Genomic DNA, 14,903 nt, shown 5'->3' with positions numbered 1-14,903 from the left:
TTTACAATAAGTAAGTAAAACAAAATAATAATAAATACATATGCTTAATTGTATAACTAATTTTTATACAGAAAAAATACTCATTGTGTTACAGGGGGTCGCCGAATTTTTTTATAACACGGATTGACGTATGAGGAAAGGTTGAATAGGTTGGGACTCTACTCATTGGAGTTCAGAAGAATGAGAGGTGATCTTATCGAAACATATAAGATTGTGAGGGGGCTTGATCGGGTGGATGCGGTGAGGATGTTTCCACTGATGGGTGAGACTAGAACTAGGGGGCATAATCTTAGAATAAGGGGCTGCCCTTTCAAAATTGAGATGAGGAGAAACTTCTTCACTCAGAGGGTAGTAAATCTATGGAATTTGCTACCCCAGAGAGCTGTGGAAGCTGCAACATTAAATAAATTTAAAATGGAGATAGACATTGTCCTAGCAGATAAGGGAATTAGGGGTTACGGGGAGAGGGCAGGGAAGTGGACGTGAGTCTAGATTCAGAACAGCCATGATCCTATTGAATGGCGGAGCAGGCCCGAGGGGCCGTATGGCCGACTCCTGCTCCTATTTCTTATGTTCTTATGTTCTTATGGGGGCCTTGGAAGCAAGAGGCCCGAGGATTGATAGAAATCAGTCCTCGGGCTACATCTGCCTACTGGGGGCCAGCTGCGACAATGGTCACGCCTCCACGGGCAGCTTGCTTGAGCAAAGACATCAATGCCAACAGCTGACCTCAGGCAAGTCCCAGAAGGGGGCTTGATCATGCCTCCTGTCTCCATGGGAAGGTGTTTTAGATTTTTCCCCCCAAAACTTACCTTTGGTTGGCAGCTGCAGGGACTGCATTGCATGGTGGTTGTGTTGTGTTGGTGGTGATAACAGGTCGGATTATTTTTTAAAGTTTTTTGTAAAGCATTTTCAGATGCAGCAATATGGTTTTTGTAAAGAGCTGTGACCTGTTAGAGATTAAATAAATCCACTGATGAGGTTTATAAACCAACTGTCAATCTATATTGCTTTATGTTCAGAGAAAAATAGCAACTCATGATTTCTTACCAAATCTCATGATTTTTAAGATTTTGTCTCCTGATTTATGAGGCGTTGGGGTTGGCAGAACTGATGTGTTTACTGAATGTTGTGTTTACTGAGTGTACAGTAAAGATGACTTGTTCGGGACCAAGAAAACTGTTTTAAGACCAAATAAGTTCAAGCTTCCTGTAATTTGCCCCCATCTCCAAGCCTATATCCAGCAGCAGACAGTCACGCATGAAGCCAGGAGCACGTTAGCAACTGACCTCTTTTTATTCATTCTCAGGATATGGGTGTCACTGATAAGGCCTTTATTTATTGCCCATCCCTAGTTGCGCTTGAGAAGGTGGTGGTGAGCCACCTTCTTGGCCCACTGCAATCCGTGTAGTGAAGGTACCCCCATAGTGCTGTTAGGCTGGGAGTTCCAGGATTCTGACCCAGCGATGATGAAGAAACAGAAATATATGTCAAGTCAGGATGGTGTGTGACTTGGAGGTGCAATTGGAGGTAGTGGTGTTACCATGCACCTGGTAGGCGATGTTGAAGACGCCTTGGCGAATTGCTGCAGCGCATCTTGTAGGTGGTACACACTGCAGCCACGGTACGCCGGTGGTAGAGGGAGTGGATATTTGAGGTGATAGTTGAGCTGCTGATCAAGCGAGCTGCTTTGTCCTGGATGGTGTAGTTTCTTGAGTGTTGTTGGAGCTGGACTCATCCAGGCAAGTGGAGAGTATTCCATCGCACTCCTGACTTCTGCCTTGTAGGTACTGGAGAGGTGTTGGGGAGTCAGGAGGTGAGACACTCACCACATAATACCCAGCCTCTGAGCCATGGCATTTATGTGGCTGGTCCTGTTAAGTTTCTGATGAATGGCAAATGGGGAGAAATCAGGAAGGACCAGACAGAAGGCTGTGACCAACTTCTGGTGCTACTGGGTCTTCTGAAGACTTACAGAATTGCACTCGCACTGTCATATCAGTGGTATTCTGAAAGGGTATGGGTGGCATTGGGTGAGACCAGATACCGTGACACCAAAACAGAGGAAAAATTCAGAGCAATTTCGAATTGCATTGTTATCAATGCAGCCGCATTAATAAAGAATAGGTTTATAAAAGGTTACTTGAGTTATGCCATTTTTCCATAGAATCCTTTTTACTTAATTGAGAAAAGCAGGAGCCAGGGCTGAGGTGGAACAAAGTGAAAGAGGCAGGTCCAAGGTAAATCAGGCTGGTACTAGTTGGGTGATGCCAGGTTTGGGTATTAAAAGTCTGTAGACTGAAGGAGGAAAGATAGACTGAGGGAGGATGAGTCAGCATAGGAGATGGAGATTTAACTCTTAATTTCAACACAGTGACGATGTAGGGAGGAGCGAGAGTGGAGGAGAGGGGATTTAACTCCGGGGAAACAAGAGAGAAGATTCAGGTGTATCAAAGTGGAGAGAATGAAAAGATTTGCACAGAGAGAGAAAATGGGGATCAATTATCAGAACAAAAACATGTTGAAGAGTGAGGGAGGGGTTAGGTGAGAATCCTCACCCTCTCAGATAAGTGTGGAGATGCCGGAGTTGGACTGGGGTGGACAAATGTAAGAAGTCACACAACACCAGGTTATAGTCCAACAGCTTTATTTGAAATCACAAGCTTTCGGAGCACTGCTCCTTCGTCAGGTGAAGTGGAGAGATGCATAAAAACACAGCTTATATAGTCAGAGAATAATGTCAGATGTTTACAGGTAATCTTTCTAACTGCCATTTATCACACCTCGGCAGAGAGATAATCACAGCAATCAAAGGTGTGAATGGTGTCCAAACAGGTCAGTCAGGAAAACATTACATCAAAGAACAATGAGGTGGGGTCACAAGGAGTAAAATGTTGCAGATGCTGGGGTCTGTATGAAAAACAGACAAAAAACATTTTTTTTGCTGGAAATCACAGCAGGTCTGGCCGCATCTGTGTGGAGAGAACACAGGCTTGTTCTCTCCACACAGATGCGGCCAGACCTGCTGTGATTTCCAGCAAAAAAAATGTTTTTTGTCTGTTTTTCATACAGACCCCAGCATCTGCAACATTTGACCCCTTGTGACCCCACCTCATTGTTCTTTGGTGTAATGTTTTCCTGACTGACCTGTTTGGACACCATTCACACCTTTGATTGCTGTGATTATCTCTCTGCCGAGGTGTGATAAATGGCAGTTAGAAAGATTACCTGTAAACATCTGACATTATTCTCTGACTATATAAGTTGTGTCTTTATGCATCTCTCCACTTCACCTGACGAAGTAGCAGCGCTCCGAAAGCTTGTGATTTCAAATAAAGCTGTTGGACTATAACCTGGTGTTGTGTGACTTCTTACATTTGTCCTCTCAGATAAGGGAGCGAGGGCTCCAAGTCTTAGTCATGGGCTTTATAGAGAGTTGGGGGAGGAATAGCACCAAAGAGGAAACGCAGCTTCTTGGGAGACAGCTGCAGATGGAGATTGAATGGAATGAAAACCAGGAGACGGGCTATTTGCAATCTGCTCTTTATTAACTTGTATTGGTTCTATAGCTGCTAGATCAGACCTGGGCAGGGAAGCTGCATTTGAGTGCAGACAATTAGAGGATTTTTTTTTAAAGCATTGGACTTTAAAAACAATGCGAAGTCCTAGAAACCTGGGCTGCCGACCCGTATGTAGTAATGTACAATATCCTCACAACACGCCAGTTTGGGAGCACTTACTGTCGGACTCTTAGGGTTTTCTCGCAAAGCTCAGCACGGAATGATTCGCTCTGTTCAAATATTCGCCACACAGTTGAAAAGTTCCACTATTTTATATCTCTTGGACTTGTTTTGATTTTAAAATCTTGGGCCTTCAAACCTCAACGCAATCAGTTTGTTTAGAAGATACAGCTTAGAGGCGCTGTGCTGGCCTCGGGCTCGCTTGAGTTTGCCGAGCTGGGGTTTTATGCAGGGGCCACCTGGCTGGAGGAGACGGAGGAAGCCTCGGTCTTGCTGGCACTGGCCGAGGTGGACTCCTCCTCTTCGAATGGGTTCTTGCCGCAACAAATGGTGGTGATCATGCAGTTACGGAACTAGGAAGAGAAAAGGAAACAGAGTCACTTTCGGCTCGAGCAGATGTACGACTAAAGAGCAGAGTGCGCCGGTCAGGCCCTCACATCTCAGCATGGAGAGTCATTTGCAATGGTCACACTTCAGAGATTGCAGCCTGGCAATCTGATTGCGCAGCGTCCGGTTTTTCAGGTGTATGACGGGCACTGCAGATCCCAATATGGTGTCGCTAGGTCATTCCATACCGGATGGCGCGGCACGCCACATTGATCATGGTTTGGCCTGTAAGCATTCAGGAATAGAGAGAGAGAGACACACACACACACACACAGTCAGAGAGAGAGAGAGAGACAGAGACACAGAGAGAGAGACACAGACACAGTCAGAGAGAGAGAGAGAGACACACGCACACACAAACACAGGGAGCGAGAGAGACAGAGACACAGAGAGAGACACAGAGAGAGAGAGACAGAGACACAGAGAGAGAGACACACACACAGACACAGTCAGAGAGAGAGAGACAGAGAGAGACACACACACAGACACAGTCAGAGAGAGACACAGACACAGTCAGAGAGAGAGACAGAGAGAGACACACAGGCACAGTCAGAGGGAGACAGAGACACAGAGAGAGACACACACACACAGACATAGTCAGAGAGAGAGAGACTGAGACAGAGAGAGAGAGAGAGACAGACACAGTCAGAGAGAGAGAGACAGAGACACAGAGGGAGAGACAAACAGACAGTCAGAGAGAGAGAGAGAGACACACACACAGACACAGTCAGAGAGAGACAGAGACACAGAGAAAGAGAGAGACACACAGACATAGTCAGAGAGAGAGACTGAGACAGAGAGAGAGAGAGACATGCACACACAGACAGAGAGAGACAGACACACAGACATAGACACAGAGCGAGACACAGAGAGAGAGAGAGAGAGACACTGGCCTCCTACCTGTCTGTTCATCAGGATGTAAATTAGAATGTTGTACAGAGCTGAGCCTTTGGCAAAGAAAGATGGGAGGGTCATGACGATCGGCCCCATCTCGCTGCCTTGGTTGGCGAAAGAGTAGGCAGCCACTCCAGCGTACGGCACCCAACAGATGAGGAAGGCGATGACCATGATGACCACCATGCGAGTGACTTCCCTCTCGGCCCTCTGGGTGGATTCTGATTCTTGCTGCTGGGCTGCGGCCTGTGGGTGAGGAAAGCGCGGTGAGTATCGGGGGATGAGGACAGTCTGCACAGGATGGTCACCGGTCCGGGCACTCGGATCTCAGTCAGTGCAGGGGCAGGCACATTACCCTGTTTACTGATCGGCAAACAAGGTGGGTGCGACAGACTGGGATTACCAATGCTCCTTGAACATGACATTCAAATCAACAAAGATCCAGAGCCCAGATCACAAACAGATGTGGAGTGGAGGGTACGCTATCCTAGTGCTTATAGTCATGGACAAGCAACCCATGAATTTAAATCCCACCATGTCAAGTTGGGAAACTGAACTCAGTAAATCAGGTAATTTGTGGGCTGGCACCTGATAAAACGACCAGGAAAACTGTCAGATTGTCGGAAAAACTCAGCTAGGTCTCTGATGAAAGGTCATCGACCTGAACCGTTATCTCTGTTTCTCTCTCCACAGATGCTGCCTGACCTGCTGAGTGTTCCCAGCATTTTCTGTTATTGTAGTTGGTCACTAATGTCCTTCAGGGAAGGAAATCTGTTCTCATGTGACTCTAGTCTATCACTACACTGTCAGGGCCACTTGGGACGACCATTCAATGCAGCCTTGCCAGTGTCACCCATATCCCGAGAATGAATATTAAAAAGAAAGCATCAGTCCTACCCCTAGCTACCAGAACAATCAAGCCGCTGGTCTTAGAACATACTTGACTATAATATAATACATGATCAAACAGAACGAACTCAGAAACGGCTTTGAAATCACCTCTTTGACTGTGCAGACCAGGCGGCCGTAGCAAAAGAATATAACAGCCAGTGGGATGGAGAAGTGGACGACAAACATGTAGATGACGAAGGACTCATTATTGATTTCAGGTTTCGGGGTGAAGTAGTCAACCCCACACGAGCATTGCATTCCCTCGGGGATATACCTGCAAAGGTAAGGAACTCTTCAGGTTACAAGAATGAAAAAAGACTTGCATTTATATAGGGCCTTTCACGACCTCAGGAGTACCTTTGAAGTGTAGTCACTCTTGTAATGTAGGAAATGTGGCAGCCAATTTTCGCACAGCAAGCTCCCACAAACAGCAGAGATAACAACCAAATAATCTGTTTCAGCGATGTTGGTTGAAGGATAAATATTGGTCAGGACATGGGGAGAACTCCCTTGCTCTTCGATTAGTGCCGTGCAATCTTTTACACCCGCCTGAAAGGGCAAACGGGGCCTCGGTTTAATGCCTCACCAAAAGCCAGCACCACCAAAAGAGCAGCACTCCTGCATTACTGCACACGAGTGTCAGCCTGGATTTTGTGCTTTAGTGGGACTTGAACCCATGACCATCTAACACAGAGATGAGAGTGCTACCACTGTCCCACAGCTGACAGTCTCACTGACTGAAATGAGGTGTGTTTAAACACATCTGCTGGGTTCTGTTTTAAGTCCCCTGTTAAATAACATTTCATCTACTTTTGTTGGTAATGGCAGGACTAGACAGGCTAACAATTCAGGTGCTGCAATTTAAGTGAGATCCGATCCCATTAGGCGAAGCAAAAGAGGAAATAGCAGAGGCCCTGACCATCATTTTTCAATCCTTTCTGTCTTCAGGTGTGGTGCCGGAGGACTAGAGGACTGCTAATGTGGTACCCTTGTTTAAAAAGGGAGAAAAGGATAGACCGAGTAATTACAGGCCAGTCAGCCTAACCTCGGTGGTGGGAAAATTATTGAAAAGAATTCTGAAGGACAGGATAAATCTTCATTTAGAAAGACACGGATTAATCAAGGATAGCACAAATTTGTTAAGGGAAGGTCGTGTCTGACAAACTTGATTGAATTTTTTGAGGATGTAACAAGGAGGGTAGATGAGGGTAGTGTGTTTGATGTAGTTTAGCAAGGCTTTTGACAAGGTTCCACATGGTAGACTGGTCATGAACTTAAAAGCCCATGGGATCCAGGGCAAAGTGTCAAGTTGGATTCAAAACTGGCTCGGAGATAGGAAGCAGAGGGTAATGGTTGATGGGTGTTTTTGTGACTGGAAGGCTGTTTCCAGTGGAGTTCCGCAAGGCTCAATACTAAGTCCCTTGCTTTTTGTGGTATATATCAATGATCTAGACTTGAATATAGGGGGTATGATTAAGAAGTCTGCAGATGATACTAAAATCGGCTGTGTGGCTGATACTGAAGAAGGAAGCTGTAGACTGCAGGAAGATATCAATAAATTGGTCAGGTGGGCAGAACAGTGGCAAATAGAATTCAATCCAGAGAAGTGTGAGGTACTGCATTTGGGGAGGGCTAACAAGGAAAGGGAATACACATTAAATGGTAGGACACTGAGTAGTGTAGAGGAACAACGGGACCTTGGAGTGCATGTCCACAGATCCCTGAAGGTAGAGGCCAGGTAGATAAGATGGTTAAGAAGGCATACGGAATGCTTGCCTTTATTAGCCACTAGCTGGGGGAGCCCGGCTTTGCCAGGGCTGTTTTGGGCTGGGCGGTTTAAATCGAGTGCCAGGCTTTGGGGCCTGTCTGTGTCCCTCTGTGAATCTGCTGCCGGGCAACATTTTAAATCAAGTACCAGGCTTTCAGGCCCTGTCTGTCTGTCCCTCTGTGAATCTGGTGCCGGGCAACATTTCTACCTTTTAATACCTTGAAAGATGAAAGTGAAAGTACTTATAAAAGGTTTTTGGTAAATCTTATGTTATTTTTAAAAGAGAAACTAACTTTTTCAAAGCTGGATGATCAAAGGGCTTTCAGGCCCTGTCTCTCTCTCCCTGTGTGAATCTGCTGCCGGGCAACATTTCTACCTTTTAATACCTTAAAAGATGAAAGTGAAAGTACTTATAAAACGTTTTTGGTAAATCTTATGTTATTTTTAAAAGAGATACTAACTTTTTCAAAGTAGTTTGAGCTGGAAGCTGAAGTCATGGCAGTGAAACAATGGCTGCCAGATCCCCGAGATGAAAACGATTAGCCCCGCCCACACACACACACACCGATTGGCCAACCATCAGGGGACCGTACTGTAGGATTGGTCAATCGTGACGGCACAGGATTGGTCGAACCTTGACATCAGTCAATCAATGCTAGCAGATAATGAGTTTAATTTTGAAGGTTTTTTGCATAAGGCGCGAACAATTTTCGTCCGACCGAAAAGTAAATATGCTTACGAGCGTCCCGGAAGCGGAAGCTTTCTTCGGAGGCAACGCGTGCGTAGGTACGCCATATAACTTTCGAGCGCATAGCCGGACAGACGCACACCCGAGGACAGACAGAAGGACAGACAGATTGACTCGTTTATATATATAGATGGCATAGAATACAAGAGCAGGGGGAATATGCTTCAACTGTATAAAATGCTAGTTAAGCCTCAGCTAGAGTTCTGGTCACCACATTACAGGAAAGATGTGATTGCACTAGAGAGGGTGCAGAGATTTACAAGGATGTTGCTGGGAGTAGAGAATCTTAGCTATCAGGAAAGACTGGATAGGCTGGGTCTGTTTTCCTTGGAACAGAGGAGGCTGAGGGGAGACCTTATTGAGGTGTATAAAATTATGAGGGGCCTAGATAAAGTGGATAGAAAGGACCTATTTCCCTTAGCAGAGGGGTCAAAAACCAGGGGGCACAGATTTAAGGTAATTGGTGGAAGGTTTAGAGGGGATTTGAGGGGAAATTTCTTCACCCAGAGGATTGTGGGGATCTAGAACTCACTGCCTGAAAGGGTGGTAGAGGCAGGAACCTTAACCACATTTAAATAGTACTTGGATGTGCACTTGGGATGCTGTAACCTGCAGGGCTACGGACCAAGAGCTGGGAAGTGGGATTAGGCTGGATAGCTCTTTGCTGGCCGACGCGGACACAATGAGCCGAAATGGCCTCTTTCCATGCTGTAACTTTCAATGATTCTATGATGCTATGATTGAGGGTTTCAATATGTTGGGATCTAGCTTATCTGAAAGGAAAGCATTACTGTGAGATGAGCCCGGGGGTATGGAGGGTGTGCTGAACAGGATGTATTGTATTGCAAGTGTAACTACCTGGACCATCCGATCAGCGGGGGAAGGGCACAAGACAGAGCCATGGTCCATGTGAAGATAATGCCCATCAGGGCATGTTGGCTGCCAAACCGGAAGTTGCTCATGGGTTTACAGACAACCACGTATCGTTCAATAGCCAAAACCACAAGGCACCAAAGACTGATTTCACCTGCGGGAGAGAATTAGAGAAAAAACAGTCAGTCCCCGGCACAGAAAGCACCAATCCGTAACAGTATCATCTGCAACAAAATCAATTACAAACTCATCTCCAACAAACCCAATGTATAAAATTATGAGGGGCTTGGATAGAGTAGATCGGTCGATAACCAAGGGCATAGATTTAAAGTAATTGGTAGAAGGGGGTTGAGGAGACCCTATTTCACCCAGAGGGTGGTGGGGGTATGGAACTCACTGCTTGAAAGGGTGGTAGAGGCAGCAACCCTCATCACAATTAAAAAGTACTTGGATATGCACTTGAAGTGCCGTAACCTACAAGACTATGGACTAAGAACTGGAAAGTGGGATAAGGTTGGATAGCAGCTTTTCAACTGGCAAAGACATGATGGGTCGAATCACCTACATTGAATGTGCCATAAATTTCTATGATTCTATCACCTCCAACAAAGCCAATGACATAATCTCCAACAACCCCAATGACATCAACATCACCAACAACCCCAATGACATCATCACCTCCAACAAACCCAATTACATCATCACCTCCAACAAACCCAATGACATCATCACCTCCAACAAATCCAATGCCATCATCCCGAACAAACCCAATGACATCATCACCTCCAACAAACCCAATGACATTATCATCTCCAATAAACCCAATGACATTATCATCTCCAATAAACCCAATGACATCATCATCTCCAATAAACCCAATGACAGCATCATCTCCAATAAACCCAATGACATCATCACCTCCAATAAACCCAATGACATCATCATCTCCAATAAACCCAATGACACTATCATCTCCAATAAACCCAATGACATCATCATCTCCAATAAACCCAATGACATTATCACCTCCAACATACCCAATGACAATATCATCTCCAATAAACCCAATGACATCATCATCTCCAATAAACCCAATGACATTATCACCTCCAACATACCCAATGACATCATCATCTCCAATAAACCCAATGACATTATCACCTCCAACATACCCAATGACAATATCATCTCCAATAAACCCAATGACATCATCATCTCCAATAAACCAATGACATTATCACCTCCAACATACCCAATGACAATATCATCTCCAATAAACTCAATGACATAATCATCTCCAACAAACACAATGACATTATCATCTCCAATAAACCCAATGACATCATAATCTCAAACAAATCCAATGACATCATCATCTCCAACAAACCCAGTGACTTCATCACCTGCAACTAACCCAATGACATCATCACCTCCAATAAACCAAATGACATAATCATCTCCAATAAACCCAACGACATCATCATCTCCAACTAACCCAATGACATCATCATCTCCAACAAACACAATGACATCATCATCTCCAACAAATTCAATGACATAATCACCTCCAACAAACCCAATGACATCGTCATCTCCAACAAACCCAGTGACTTAATCTCCTTCAACAAACACAATGACATCACCTACAACAAACCCAATTACATCAAAACCAACAAACCCAATGGCAGCATCTCCAACAAATGCAATGACATCTTCACCTCCAACATACCCAACAACATCACCTCCAACAAACCCAATGACATCATCTCCAATAAACCCAATGACATTGTGACCTCCAACAAACCCAATGACATCACCTCCAACAAACCCAATAACATCACCACCAACAAACCCAATGACATCATCATGTAGAACAAACCCAAAGACATTATCATCTCCAATAAACCCAATGGCATCATCATCTCCAACAAATCCAATGACATCATCTTCAACAAACCCAGTGACTTCATCACCTGCAACAAATGCAATGACATCATCACCTCCTATAAACCTAATGACATCATCATCTCCAATAAACCCAATGACATCATCATCTCCAACAAACTCAATGACATAATCACCTCCAACAAACCCAATGACATTGTCATCTCCAACAAACCCAGTGACTTCATCACCTCCAACAAACTCAATGACATCATCACCTCCAACAAACCCAATGACTTCATCACCTCCAACAAACTCAATGACATCATCACCTCCAACAAACCCAATGACATCATAATGTCCAACAAGCCAGATGATATCATCACCTCCAATACAGCCAATGGCATCATCACCTCCAGCAAAGCCAATGAAATCATCACCTCCAACAAAGCCAATGACATCATCGCCTCTAACGAAGCCCAATTACATTATCACTTCCAACAAAGCCAATGCCATCACCTCCTCCAACAAACCCAATGATGCCATCCACTCCAACAAACCCAATGATATCTCCTCCAACAAGCACAATGACATCACCTCCAAAAAATACAATGAAATAATCACCTCCAACAAACACAATGCCATCACCTCCAGCAAAAACAATGACATCATCAGCGCCAACATACCCAACAACATCACCTTCAGCTAACCCAATGATATAAGCACCAACAAACCCAATGACAACATCTCCAACAAACCCATTGATATCATGACCTCAAACAAACCGAATGACATCATCTCCAACATACCCAATGATATTATCTTCAACAAACCCAAGGACATCATCACCAAAAAACCAAATGATATTGAGACCTCCAACAAACCCAATGACATCACCTCCAGCAAAGTGAATGACATCACCTCCAAAAAACTCAATAACATCACCTCAACAAACCCAATGACATCATTATCTCCAACAAACCCATTGACAGCATCACCTCCAATAAACCCAATGATATCATCATCTCCAACAAACCCAATGAAATCTTCATCTCCAACAAACACAGTAACTTCATCATCTCCAACAAACCCAGTGACTTCATCACCTCAAACAAAGCCAATGACATTATCACCTCCAACAAAGCCAATGACTTCATAACTTCTATCAAAGCCAATGACATCATCACGTCCAACAAAGCCAATGACATCATCAACTCCAGCAAAAAAAATGACATCATCATCTCCAATAAACCCAATCATATCCTCAGCTCCAACAAACCCAATGACATCATCATCTCCAACAAACACAATGATGTCATCACGTCCAACAAAGCTGATGACATCATCACCTCCCACAAAGCCAATGATATCATCACCTCCAACAAAGTCAATGACTTCATAATTTCTAGCAAAGCCAATGACATCGTCACATCCAACAAAGCCAATGACATCATCACCTCCAACAAACCCAATGACATCATCATCTCCAATAAACCCAATCACATCCTCAGCTCCAACAGACCCAATGACATCATCATCTCCAACAAATACTATGACATCATCACCTCCAACAAACCCAATGACGTCATCATCTCCAATAAACCCAATGCCGTCCTCAGCTCCAACAAAACCAATGACATCATTACCTCCGACAAACCCAACGACAACATCACCACAAACAAACCCAATGACATAATCACCTCCAACAAGGCCAATGACTTCATCACTTCCAACAAGCTCAATGACACCATCACCTCCAACAAAGCCAATGACATAATCAGTTCAACTAACCCAATGACATCATCATGTCCAACAAACCCAAAGACAGCATCACCTCCGACAACCACAATGACATCATCACATCTAACAAACCTGATGACATCATCACCTCCAACAAAGCCAATGACATCATCATTTCCAACAAGGCCAATGACATCATCACCTCCAAAAAAAAACAATGACATCATCACCTCCCACAAAGCCAATGATATCATCACCTCCAACGACAACATCACTTCCAACAAATTCAATGACACCATCACCTCCAACAAAGCCAATGACATAATCAGTTCAACTAACCCAATGACATCATCATGTCCAACAAACCCAAAGACAGCATCACCTCCGACAACCACAATGACATCATCACATCTAACAAACCTGATGACATCATCACCTCCAACAAAGCCAATGACATCATCATTTCCAACAAGGCCAATGACATCATCACCTCCAAAAAAAACAATGACATCATCACCTCCCACAAAGCCAATGATATCATCACCTCCAACAAACCCAATGATATCATCATCTCCAGTAACCCGAATCATATCCTCAGCTCCAACAGACCCAATGACATCATCACCTCCAACAAACCCAACGACAACATCACCTCCAACCAAGCCAATTAAATAATCAGCTCCAACTAACCCAATGACATCATCATCTCCAACAAACCCAAAGACAGCATCACCTCCGACAAACACAAAGACATCATCACATCTAACAAACCTGATGACATCATCACCTCCAATAAAGCTAATGACATCATCACCACCAACAAAACCAAGGACATCATCACCTCCAACAAACCCAATGACAGCATCACCTCCAATAAATCCAATCACATCCTCAGCTCCAACAGACCCAATGACATCATCTCCAACAAACACAATGACATCATCACCTCAAACAAACCCAATGACGTCATCAACTCCAATAAACCCAATGACATCCTCACATCCAACAAATCCAATGACATCATCATTTCCAACAAGCCCAATGACATCATCACCTCCAACAAAGCCAATGACATCATCACCGCCAACATACCCAATGACGTCATCATCTCCAATAAACCCAATGACATCCTCAGCTCCAAAAAAAACAATCACATAATTATCTCCAACAAACCCAATGGCATCATCATCTCCAACAAAGCCAATGACACCATCACCTCCAACAACCCAAATGACATCAACATCTCCAGCAAACGCAGAGACTTCATCACCTCCGACAAACCCAATGACAACATCACCAGCAACAAACCCAATGACATAATCACCTCCAACAAAGCCAATGACTTCATCACCTCCAAGAAACTCAATGACATCATCACCTCCAACAAAGCCAATGACATAATCAGCTCGAACTAGCCCAATGACATCATCATCTGCAACAAACCCAAAGACAGCATCACCTCAACAAACACAATGACACCATCACATCTAACAAACCTGATGGCATCATCACCTCCAACAAAGCCAATGACATCATCATTTCCAAGAAGCCCAATGACATCATCACCTCCAACAAAGCCATTGACATCATCACCGTCGACAAATCCAATGACATCATCACCTCCAACAAAGCCATTGACATCATCATCTCCAACAAATCCAATGACATCATCACCTCCAACAAACCCAATGACATCATCTCAAACAAACCCAATGACATCATCATCTCCTTCAAACCCAGTGACTTCTTCACCTCGAAAAAACCCATAACATCACCACCAACAAACAAAATGACATAACTAATGACATCATCATCTCCAACAAACACAATGACATCATCATGTCCAATAAACCTGATGACATCATCACCTCCCACAAAGCCAATGACATCATCACCTCCAACAAAGCCAATGGCATCATCAGTTCCAGCAAACCCAATGACATCATCATCTCCAACAAAGCGAATGACATAATCAGCT

At 44.2% G+C, this 14,903-nt stretch overlaps 1 protein-coding gene across 1 annotated transcript in view; it reads right to left on the bottom strand.

Annotated features, from left to right (window-relative positions):
• Positions 1-3,527: 3,527 nt before the first annotated feature.
• LOC147110831 (rhodopsin) overlaps positions 3,528-14,903 on the bottom strand; it is a 149,183-nt gene continuing 137,807 nt past the window's right edge. The window contains exons 2-5 of the mRNA XM_086001195.1: positions 9,287-9,455; positions 6,021-6,186; positions 5,028-5,267; positions 3,528-4,093 (exon numbers count right to left, since the gene is read on the bottom strand). Coding sequence (XP_085857321.1) covers positions 3,965-4,093; positions 5,028-5,267; positions 6,021-6,186; positions 9,287-9,455 — 704 coding nt within the window. The 3' untranslated portion in view covers positions 3,528-3,964. The remainder of the gene's footprint in view (positions 4,094-5,027; positions 5,268-6,020; positions 6,187-9,286; positions 9,456-14,903) is intronic.

This window comes from Somniosus microcephalus, chromosome 11, assembly GCF_052327205.1.
Source record: "Somniosus microcephalus isolate GS21.2 chromosome 11, FLI_Smic_1.0, whole genome shotgun sequence".
Classification (NCBI taxonomy): Eukaryota; Metazoa; Chordata; class Chondrichthyes; order Squaliformes; family Somniosidae; genus Somniosus; species Somniosus microcephalus.
This window is presented reverse-complemented; position numbering and strand designations above follow the sequence as displayed.